Source organism: Lissotriton helveticus, chromosome 12 (assembly GCF_964261635.1).
Source record: "Lissotriton helveticus chromosome 12, aLisHel1.1, whole genome shotgun sequence".
NCBI lineage: Eukaryota > Metazoa > Chordata > Amphibia > Caudata > Salamandridae > Lissotriton > Lissotriton helveticus.
Window position 1 is genome coordinate 335,533,441 of NC_136073.1, and position 12,506 is coordinate 335,545,946.

The 12,506-nt window shown below is 41.0% G+C and overlaps 1 protein-coding gene across 2 annotated transcripts in view; it reads right to left on the minus strand.

Moving 5' to 3' along the window:
* Positions 1 to 1,275: 1,275 nt before the first annotated feature.
* The window catches only part of NUDT7 (nudix hydrolase 7), a 99,554-nt gene continuing 88,323 nt past the window's right edge, over positions 1,276 to 12,506 (minus strand). For both annotated transcript variants that reach the window (XM_078671416.1, XM_078671417.1), the window contains exon 4: positions 1,276 to 1,798. In XM_078671416.1, coding sequence (XP_078527542.1) covers positions 1,439 to 1,798 — 360 coding nt within the window. In that variant the 3' untranslated portion in view covers positions 1,276 to 1,438. The remainder of the gene's footprint in view (positions 1,799 to 12,506) is intronic.

The window sequence follows — 12,506 nt, forward strand, 5'->3', positions numbered from 1 at the left end:
ATCTCGTTGATCCTGGGCATTGGATAATTGTCGAAGTGGGAAACCTAGTTCAACTGTTTGAAGTCAATGAAGAACCGTATGGACCCATTGGGTTTGGGAACTAGTACCACTGGAAAACACCAAGGGCTGCATGAAGGCTCGATGATGTCCTTCTGTAGCATGTCCTCTACTTCCTGTTTCACAGCTCCCCTCCTTGCTTCGTGTATTCGATAAGGACAGAGACGGATGGGTCTTGATCCATCAGTCCTGATGTTGTGTTGTACGAGGTGAGTTTTCCCTGGTTGGGAGGAAAAGACATCTCTATATCTATTTGCTAAATCCTTAAAGGATCGCTGCTGTATTTCAGAAAGGTCAGACCCCATGGGTACCTCCCCTACCTGTTGATCATTTTTCCATCTAGGGACCGAAATGTTTATTGGGTTGGAGTCTGTTACTTAGAGTGTTGTGTTTTCTTTTTCCACCCTTTTCTTTAGGATATTGATGTGGTAAATCTGCCCTTTTCCCCTTTCTTTGTGGTACGGCTATTTTATATATCTAGTTTATACGTCTGCAGGAAACTAGTATTCCACTTATCAGAGGCTGCTGGAGCAGCGAAGAAGGAGGATACATAGTCTCCAGAGAATGGTAGGAGGTTCTGCAATGCCCTGATTGGATGGACTGTTTTTTGTTTCCATTCCAAGGAATTATGGGAAATGTGGTTTAATGTTGATCTACATAACGTTAATGGCTGCTGGTGTAATAAAGTCTAGAAAGTTAAGCCTAATCCTCACCTTTGGTCCTGACATGGAATCTTGCATCCAACATTCTAAGACAGACAAACTTTCCAACTGCGGGAATGGACCATTATGAAACATAGGAAAGGGGAGTACTTAATGTAGGAACCAGGAAGGTGCTACGTTAATAATTGGGGATACAATTAATCACTGGTAAAGGAATAACATTACAACACAAGCACCAGTAAGCAGAAAGGGAAATGGTAGAAAAAATTATTCCTTGTCGCATAGACTATCAGCTCCAGCTGAAATTAATTAAAAAATGATTACCAATTATTTTAATTCCAAATAACAGTATTAAAACATGATTTTGAAAGTATTTTTTCCAGAGGCATGTAGTTTGTATGCTCTTCTTCATACTGGAACCAGAGACCAATAACTTGATCATTCCAACACTATGTGAGATGGGAGTCAGATTCACTTAAATTAAAAAGCGATTGAATATACCTTGTGGCATAGAATAAAAGTGAGCAATCCATAGATATAACTTGTGAAACAGTGCTTTTGTACAGATCTTGGAAAGATTTTTTTAATGTTTTACTATGTTTAAGGATTTTGTCATTTATATTTAGATGCTTTTGGAAAACGGTAATGACAAAAACATAAGTTAGGCTGAAAGGGTATACTGATAATTATGCGAATAACTTAAAATTTTAAGGAGCTAATCATAGCTTACTTTTGTTTAATTCTAAAATCAATTGCTCAGAGGCTGAAATTAGATCGTCAACATCAAAGTGGACATTAAATGATGGCCTCTTTTCCAAAAGTATAACTGCCAACATTAGAGCAAAATGTGCAGTAAGTCCAAAAATTGTGAATACTTTTTTTGACTCTGGGTCTTTGTATTCGAAGAAATGTATAGTTCTTGCAAGGGTTTTGAACTTTATAGAGGCTGTGTGGTATTTAGCTGGCTTGATGAAGTAGTCTAGTGGAACCACAAAAACATCAGTCACTTCGTCTGGATTGGGACATGGTTTGAAAGTTTCTTGTATAACTGCCACGACTGGGGTCACCAACGTTCCATCCTGTAAAGAAAACCATTGTGTCAGAAACATAGGTAAATGAGATGCAGATGTAATCAACAATATATTTCATGTTCTAAAACCCTTCATTCTTGTAAACAGATTAAATCTGCCATCAAACTTTCTCTTTAAACGGCTTTCGTTTGTTAGTCTGGTTTAAACCTGTAACATTCCATATTAGCATGTCTAGCTTACCCATAGTGATCTTAAAGGTGTCTTTAAGAAGGACACAAAACAGTATTTCAGAATGTTAGTCATGCTTAAGGTATTTTCACTGTCATCGTTTTTTAATTCTCTTCACACACGCCTTCACATCCACGGTCAACCCCTATTACTGACCCCGCCACCCGAACTCTATAACCTGCACAGAGGCCTTTGTCATATGGCTTTGACGTCACACCTTTTTCACGAAAATCAATTCTAATATGGCTGTTTTTGTACAGCCACCGAGCGCCCCATCAGAAATACCCTCACCTTAGCTCAGATGGTTACCTTCTAGAGTAGTGGTCTTCCAGAAAAGGAAACAATTTTTTTCACGTATGTGTTTATCTTTCAATATCTACAGGTGGTGCTACTTCAAGGTTAAATTTAATTGAATTGTGAGCTAATGCAATCTATATCCAACATTAATATACAATTATGCATTACTTACGACTGAGTACATTTGCATATTTGGCTTGCTCATCTGAAGTTTTTATTTCTTATTATTTTTTTTTGCATTAAACAAAGAATTAATAACAAAGAAGACGATGATACAATGTTCGGTTACCCTTTTTGGAGTAAATTGCCTTTTCAAGAGTAAAAATTGAATAGGACCGGGCCAATTAGTGCGTTAACAGTGGGGGTTTAGGGTCGAACCAGGAAGTCGCTATGCAAAACCTGTAGGTTGCCATGGCTATAAATATTAGGGCCCCCACGTTCTTTCTGGCTAACGAGTCCAGAATTCCAAGCAAAATGGTAGTGGGGGTTAAAAGTATTGTTTTGAAATAAAACCCACCCTAGGAAAGCTTGTATCTTATTTAGTAAAGGCCCCAGCTTTACACAGGTAGCAAACATGTGGATTGAGTCAGATCTAAATTCAGCACATTCGGACAGTGTGTACCTTTACCGGTCCCCATTTCGCTATCCTGAAAGGTGTGAGATATTTAAAAAAAAAAGATTTTTTAAAACTGTGCCTGAAGACTGGCAGATAACAAATCGTTTTGGGCAATTTTAAGTGCGAGGCAAAACACATTGTAAGGTATATTCAATTTTTGCAGCTACTTAATTGAAACTTTAGTCAGATCTTCAGTCACTATGCTATTAAGGGATTCATTGATGACGCCAATGTGTGGGGGGTAGTTGCGCAACGTTTCCCTATTAGTTCACATTTAGCTAACCCAGAGGGTCCCCCTGTCTTACGTAAGAGAAAGGACTTGATTGGAAGGTATTTAAAGGTGTCCCTATTGTTCAGACTAACGAGGAGTTGGAGTTCCTCAAAGGACAGAACCCCTTCAGATGAACAAATGTCCCCTCATTTCTTAACCCTTCTATCTGCCCAGTTTTGAAAGTATGAAAGTCCAAAAATATCCGGTAGATTGGGATTATTCTTAATAGGAGTATAGAAATTCAATCTACCAATTCCTAGATTTCTACGTATGGCAGAGAAAACCTTGTAAGCTCCTAAAAGGGTCTTAAATTTGACCCTTCTATAATATCCAAATTCCAGCTGACACCACAAGCAATCCCAGGCATCAAAAGGTGAGGGCAGACCGAAAGCGGGAGTTGGGGGTGAATCTTGCATCAGTATGCGAAATTATGGCAGGACGGTGGCCCAATAATATATTTTAAGGTTGGGTAAGAATGTACGACGTTACTTAGCATGCTATTACTTAGCATGCCTTTTCTACGAAGTTTTTACTTCGCAAATGCCTTTACTTAGCAGTATTTTATTACGCATGCCATTACTTCGCAAAATCATTTAAAACCATTAAATTGGCATTACTTAGCAGTACATTACTTCGCAGGATTTTACTACGCATAAAGATTCTTTTTTTAATTTGTTTCCCTACACACCAACACTACCCTTCACACCCCTACACTTCCCAAAACCCTAAAACACTACCCTACACTACACATACACTACATCACTACCCTAAACCCTAAAACACTTCCCCTACACTACACATACACTACAACACTACCCTAAACCCTAAAACACTATCCCCTATACTACACATACACTACAACACTACACTAAACCCTAAAACACTTCCCCTACACTACACATAGACTACAACACTACCCTAAACCCTAAAACACTATCCCCTATACTACACATACACTACAACACTACACTAAACCCTAAAGCACTACCCTATACTACATGTACACTACAACACTACCCTAAACCTTAATACACTACCCCCTACACTACACATACACTACAACACTACCCTAAACCCTAAAACACTACCCCTACACTACACATACACTACAACACTATCCTAAACCACTACCCCCTACACTACACATACACTACAACTCTACCCTAAAACACTACCCCTACACTACACATACACTACAACACTACACTAAACCCTAAAACACTACCCTACACTACACATACACTACAACACTACCCTAAACCCTAAAACACTACCCCTACACTACAACACTATCCTAAACCCTAAAACACTACCCCTACATACACATACAGTACAACACTACCCTAAACCCTAAAACACTATCCCCTACACTACACATACACTACAACACTACCCTAAACCCCAAAACACTACCCCCTACACTACAACACTACCGTAAACCCTAAAACACTACACCCTACAATACACATACACTACAACACTACCCTAACTACACTGCCCCACTTACCTTTCTCTGCCCGTGGTCCCTCTCTTCACCTTCAACCATGGATCCACTCTTCTCCTGCGAAGTAACGGCATATGCGAAGTAACGGCATATGCGAAGTAAAGGCATGCTAATTAAAAGCATGTGTAGTAATGGACTATGCGAAGCAAAAGATGCTAAGTAAAGGAATAGCGAAGTAAAAGATGCGAAGTAATGGTTGTTTCCCTTGGGTAAAACCCAACCCCCTCTTTCCCGGGGTAAAGACAAAAATGTGTATGCCCTCCTAGGTTGAGAGAACTGAGAAAATAACCTGTCAAATCTTAAAAGTGTTGCCTTATTAAACACGAGAGGGATGGCTCTAAAAAAGTACAACATTCTGGGGGAAAAAATAATTTTAAGCACATTGCAACAACCAACGATAGAAAGGTGTAAATTATTAAGATGGCTCAAGGCTTTCCTTGTCTCTGACACAGGAGGATCCATATTCTGGCTGATAATCAAGTCAGTATCAGCCAAGATGTCTACCCTATGACGTTTAGCTTTTGCCACAACTCTTGCCTCATTCCCGGTGACATTTTTGTTAATTATAATTTTAGTTTTTCCTTTGTTCGTTTATACTCTGATACAACACTGAATAAACGAGCCTGTAGCTCGATTGCAGGAATGGCTTTCTCAGGATCCGGTGTAACCAAAGCTAAAACATCGGCGTAGGCCATGATTTTAGTTACTAGGCCGAATCTACTAACTGCCGGTACAGTCTGATTTCCTTCAAGTTTTTTAATGAACGGGTCAATGTACATGGCAAAGAGTAGTGGAGAGCAAGGACATCCTTGTCGGGTCCCCCGCGAGATCTTCAATGACGCGTTAATAGACACCCTAGCAATGGGAGTAAGGTATAACACCTTAATAGCCAGGATGGCTTTAGGCCCAAAGTTCATTCTCTGCATGACGCTCCAGTGAAAATGCCAGAAGAACCGGTTGAATGCTTTTTCAGCATCAAGAAGTATTGCCGCCATCGGGTCTCCTGAAACCTGGTAGCGTCAAACAGAGTAATGACCCTCTGAATATGGTCGGTAGTGCCCTTGGTGGGTATAAACCCGTGCTGCCACCTAGAGACAAGACTTTCAATTTTAGCGGAGAGTCGTGAAGCAAATATTTTGGCGTATATCTTTGAGTCCCTGTTAATGAGGGTGATTGGGTGGTACAAACCCATTTCTATTAGCGATTTGTCTTTTTTAAGGAAGACAATAATCTTAGCTAAGGACCACGATTGAGAGGGAGAGGGGGGTTGCGCCATTTAAGATTTGCATCACAGCATTAAAAATATCTTTGATTTGGCAGAGAAAAACCTTATAAAATCCAACTGGAATGCAGTCGGGCCCGGCCGCTTTCCCGTTACGTAGATTAGTTAGAGACATAGCAAATTCATCCCATGTGGGGGGATCCTCAAGTTGTTCCCGCTCCTCTCTTTTGAGGACTGACAAAAAAATTGGGTCCAAATAATTATTGAGGGCAGAATGCCCATGCATTTGAGATGCAGCATCTTCCTCAGAATATAAGCACTGGAAGAATTCGCACAAGGCTGTGCGAATGTCTTCCGGATTGCTGGTTATGACCCTAGAAGAGGTCCTAATATTGTGAATTTCATTAATGGTGGTGTGTTGCCTGGTTCTCATTGCCAGCTGGTGGCCGATCTTTTTGCTGCACTCGTATGCTTTTTCACCAACAGCAGCCCACTGGGAAGCGGCTTCCTCGGCCGAAATTGAACAGATCTCAGCCCTGGAAGCAGCCACTGCCAGTTGTGCTGGATCTATCTCCCCCTTGGACTTGACTACCGTAATAAGATTTTCCTCAGCTTTCGCTAATTTTGCGTGTAGCTCCACCAACTGAGCCTTCTCCGGTCAATTTTTCCTTAGTGAAAATTTTAAAGTTTCACCCCGAACACAAGCCTTTAACGTGTCCTAAACTACCATTACGGGAGCTGAGCCAAGGTTGATATCAAGGAAGGTCTGAATCCACTGTTTCATATAATTTTGACAGCCCTCATCTAACAGGCTTTCTCTCTCAAAGCTCCAGGATGAGATTTCCTTGCGTGTAATCAGACCCCAGATATTATGGCTTAAGGGGCTATGATCTGATAAAATGCAGGGAAGCATATCAATTTCACTGTTATGGATTAAAGAGGAAGAGACCAGAAAGAAGTCCAGGTGTGCGAAAGATTAATGGGGTGCAGAGGAAAATGTATAGCCTGGCTGGGTTGGATTTAAATAAGACCAGGCATCCACAATCCCATGTGTATAATAAAGATTTTTAATAGCTTGAAGGACCTTGGGTTTAAGGGTAGCCAACCACAATTGTGAGTTCGACCCCCAGTTGCACGGTACATTGATATTGGGGGAGGGGCCAGTGGGCTAGTTCCGCAGAGTCCCAATCTATGACGCTTGGATCATCCAGGATGCTCCCGTATATAGAGCAAAGGGTGAAAGAATAGGCAGGAGTTAGACAACACTCTCGGAGCACCCATCTTCGTTGGGGATCAGATTTACCTCTGGTAGGTTGAAGTAAGCAATTGTAATGTGTTAAAATGGCAACGCCCCTCGTTCGTGTCCCTTGTGAAGTTCCCCCAATAACGTTGCATCCCAGAGTATTTAAAAGATGTAACGGAGAGCCTTCTATGTGTGTTTCTTAGAGCCAGACAATGTTGGCCCCCATCAACTCTGAGTTTCATTCTGCCTTTTCCGATTGTCGTTCAAACTACAGATGTTCAGAGAAACAATTTTAAGACTTGTTGTACTCATCAAAGTTTTACAGGAAAGAAAATCCAACAATAAAACAATGTGGGTGATTGTGTGCAACATACATATAAAGTCCCTGATGTGTTCTCAGGCCATTTAAGCGATAAAAATAAGATGCACTGAAAACTGCCCAGCACGATCAATTGAATGACCCATATCAGACTGTGATACATTCTAGGAATACTTTTAGCAGAGGTTCGCTCATGAAAGTTAAACATTTGGCACATATAGAGAGCCAAAACTGTTTTTTTAAGCTCAGTCACCCCGCCACTACCCTCCCGCCATCCCACCCCTACCCCTTCCCTTACCCCCAATGACCCCCTCATCCCCCAAAAGTGAGAAATCAGGGAAACCCTGAATGATGGTTGCCTAGAGTAACACCACGCCACGCCACCCCCTGCCATGTAGGCTAAACCCATGTTCAAAATGCATGCAGGCATTACCACACCGGGTCAAGACCTGTAACCTGAAACCAGTTCCCCAAGAAAAAGCTTGTAGAAACAAAAAAGGAAAAGAAAAAAACCACTAAGACTAATACCACAAGTGTGGTGACCATCAGACAGCATATAAGACAGCAAACCATGCTAGGCCGGAGTTGGCGTTAACATCTGGTCTTAAGTCCAGTGAGAAACTCTTGAGCCTTAATTTCTGAGGTGAAAATTCAAGGGGAGTCGTTTATAATGACCTTCAACTTGGCAGGGTTCCTAAGAAAGACTTGTAGTCCTAGTTGCTGAAATGGAGTGATTAATTGACAAAGGTGCCATCTTCGCTCCACGGTGATCTGACAAAAATCTGGTTTGGCGAAGAAAGACACCCCCTCAAAGAACTTCTGAGAATTTTGCCAAGCTTGGTCGAAGATCAACTGTCTTAAAAAGTTACCAAAGAACACCATGAAGGCTCGAGGCTTTGTGGTTTCATTAGTGTTGCCAGAATGCTTCTTTAGTGTAAAGGGAAAATGGTGGGCTCGTACTTCGTGTTCTCAGTTCCACTCAGTCTTCTTTGGGAAGGCCCCACTCAGGAGTTTTAAAATATAGCGCCATGGGTCTTCCCCCTCCACTCCTTCGGGAATCCCAAGAAGGCGGAGGTTGTTTCGGCGCTGCCTATTCTCCTGCTCTTCCACCTTCCACATGACGTCCGTTATGCGATCACCCTGGGAAGTACACTAGCTTTTGAGCAGGGATACATCTGATTCAAGGCTTTCAGTATGACCTTCCACCATAGTCACTCTGTCACAGATGCCTGAACATGTTTTGTTGAGTTATCTGAGACCCCCATGCAGTTTTCTGGCAGCACCTTTAGCATGTTGGCTATCCCCACAAAATTCTTCCTGAAATTGTTTGATTGAAGGCAATATAGTGGCCAGAGAAGGCTCTTCAGGCTGATCTTGTAAAGCACAGGCCGTTTTGATGGGTTCGCCACCGGGGGAAAAAGAAAGGTGAGACCCTGAATAGTCCCATTTAAGCTGATCTTTCTTTTCTAACCGTTTTCCCCCACTTTTAGCCATGATGGTCTTCTGTCTTTGAACCATGCTTTTCCCTTTAGAAGCATTAGTAAAATTGGGTTGAGAAAGTTCGCCGTCACTTGAAGAGGAAGAACTTTCCTCGACCAGGGAGTTCGTTCCATCTGAGACCGAGAAAAAGTGCTCCCCCGCGGGATCTGGAGACACTGGATTTTTTTTACCATTGTCTACTAGTGTCTCTCGCATCAATAGCAGAAGGGCCCCAGATTTCATGATCCCGAAGAACACTTACTACTGGAGTTAGGCTGGAGACAACACATGTCAGCCGGTCTATCTTCTTAGGGAGAGATGAGGCTCCCGTATTAATATTAGGGTCAACTTTATCGGCTAGTAGAGACCCTTGTCCTTGAACTGTCATACCGGTCTCCAAGCAGAGTAAGCCAGGTAAAGATAGAGCAGGCTGTAAATCTGCTGCACAACACTGAGCTGGGCCGGGCTGGCCATGGTTGCATTTATTACGCTACTTTCTCTATCATTGTCAGGTCATTTGCGGCTCTCGCTTCCCTGCCTAGTCCAGAGTTAGACACCAACCAAGCTACGGAAAACAGTTTTGCTACTGAAGGTTGGGAGCTATCCCCATCCTTGGCGGGCCCCCCTCCGGCAGCTTTAAATATTGCTTTATTGAGGCACCCAGTCTCTCGCCTATTTTTAGGAATTGGTTCGACATCAGGAGGGGGGCCGCTGCATTAGTGGGGCTGGAGCCGGGATTAGGTGGTATTTTACCGTTTGTATCTTGAGTGAAACACGACACTCAACCTCTCTGCACTGTTGCTAATGTAGTTCTAAAATTTAGAACACTACCCTTAATTTTGAACTCAATCTCAAAATAATATTGCACTTCACAAGAAGATTCCTGCGCATATTTTATGTTTATAATTCACATAATTATCATTTTTTTTTCTTTTTTTTAAAAATACATTCTTGTTTGTCATTTTTCAAAACAATACACGTATTTACATATATTTCGATATTTATACAACAAAGAATTTGAACATCCGGAGAACTTTCTTCATGCCCGATGCATTTCGAGCTACATGAGCTCTTCCTCGGGGGCCTGAAATCTAAACATGTATAAATAAATTACTTTCTTGAATACTCAAAATTCATGACGTACAAAAGTATACACAATGTGCACATATTAGGCGAAATCTACCCTTAACCACACCACTGTGTTGATTAAACCGATGTTATATAGATTCCACCTGAACAAGGAGTTTATGGAGAAGTGGTACTCCATTCTTAATAAGTGTTCTCTAGACTTGATACTTCTAGTAATAGAAGAACTTGCAAAAGTGATTCATGAGCTAACAAATGAAATAGAAGAAATCAAACAAAACCTGGAGGAACGGATGGATAAAGACGATTGGAAAAAATCCCTAAATGATATCAATGCCAAACTGGATAAATATTCTAAAGAACTGCAAGAAGGCAAACTGAGGAAGTTCAAGAGGGATACTCTTGACTACAAGTTAAATGAGGTGTACACCTGGGCAGAGGTCTATGCCCAAAGACGAGTGTTCTCTACAAAAAAGAAAGCACCAACAACATCAGAAGAAAGTTTAGTATCGGACAGTGATCTTAATACCAACAGACCACCGGCGCAAACTCAAATTCCAGGAGAACCATCATCAGTGGAGAAAGGTTCAGAAAAAGCAACAGACATTAGTAAGTCTTTTTTGTTACAGGTAGGGGACACGAACCAACCTCCAGGAAAACAGAAAAATATAGGAAAACCAGGAGAGGCAGCGGAAGGAGCACGCACAAGGAGTCAAAGACAAACGTAGTGTTGAATATTTCACAAAAGGAGCTGACTCAAGACGAAATAAGAGTTATCAACAAAGGTTTTGGGTACGTTCCCACATATGACACAAATAAACTGGAGAGCGAAATTTCCTTTAAGCTCATGAGAATTTTGAAACTAAGACATTTTTTCACGAACATAGTGCCTGCTCAACCAGGAAAAGAAGAACCTGAATTTATCGAGTTTAAACCCAAGTCTAAATTCCAAGCACCAACATCACACAAAATTCTTGACGCATTTGAAAATGCAGTGAAGAATGATTTGGATCGGTTAAACTTTCAAAAGTCCAAAAAGAAGAATTTATCGGTACAGGACAGAAACACCATTAAAAGATTGCAGGAAAATGAGGACATTTTTATTCAAAAGGCTGACAAAGGGGGAGCCATCATTGTTATGGACAGGAATATGTACGAGCGTAAAGTAGATGAACATGTGGCGGACACATCAACTTACTTTGAACTAGTCAAAGATCCAACAGAAGAATTAAAAACCACCCTTCGAGTCATTCTTGAACAAGCGTTCGAATCAGGATATATTTCTTCAGCAACTAAACAATTTCTTACTGTGCAATACCCTAGGAGACCACGCCTTTATATGCTCCCGAAGGTTCACAAGAACCTGTTAGACCCACCCATGCGCCCCATAGTCACGGGGTGCAGAACAATTTTTGAGCCAATTGGTCAATATATTGACAAATTTCTCCAGCCATTCGTACAACATTGGCCATCATACATTAAAGATACCAACGACTTCTTATTGAAGTTAAAAGACATCACCATTACAGATCAGATGCTACTGTGTACAATTGATGTGAAATCATTGTACACTTCCATCCCTCATAAATCCGGTCTTGAAGCCATAGAATGGGCTCTGTTGCAACAACCTTCAATAAGAGCAGATAAGGTTTTTATTTTGGAACTGTTACATTTTTGTTTGTACCACAGTTACTTTCAATGGGCCACCAAGTTTTTTCTACAACAAAATGGAACCTCCATGGGATTTGCAGGGGCACCGGCCTATGCGAATACCTTCATGGCCAAATTTGAGGCTGACTTCATATACAGTGACAGGAACTGGCAGGAACAAGCGATCCTATACCGACGATTTATAGACGCCATTTTTGTAATATGGTCAGGATCAAAGAAAAGTCTAGAGGATCAAATTGAGAGACTGAACCATAGTATGGATCACATTGAGTTTACATATACCATCAGCGAAAAAGAACTACCATTTCTGGATGTTATGGTCAACATTCAAGAACTCATAGTTAAGACAAAAGTGTACAGAAAAGAAACTGATGTAAATAACTCCTTATTGTACCAAAGTTTTCATCCACAAAACTTGAAAAACAACTTACCAGTCTCACAGTATATGAGAATTAAGAGGATTTGTTCCGAAGGCAATGAGTGTGAAGAACAACTAGAAATCCAACGCCAAAGATACAAAGAAAAAGGATACCCAGACGAGGTTTTGAATAAATCTAGTAGAAGAATACATTCCTGTAGTCGAGAAAACCTTCTACAGCAAAAGCCAAAGAAAAAAATTGAAAGACATGTGTTTGTTTTGGAATTTTCAACTGCAGCTCAAAAAATCAAAAATATTGTGAAGAAACATTGGGAGCTATTACAAAATGAACCAGATTTCAAAGGAATATTCAACCAAAAACCAATATTTGCTCATACAAGATCAAAGAATTTAAAAGAGCTTCTACAGACACCTAAAAGAGATGAGGAAACCTGTTACAGG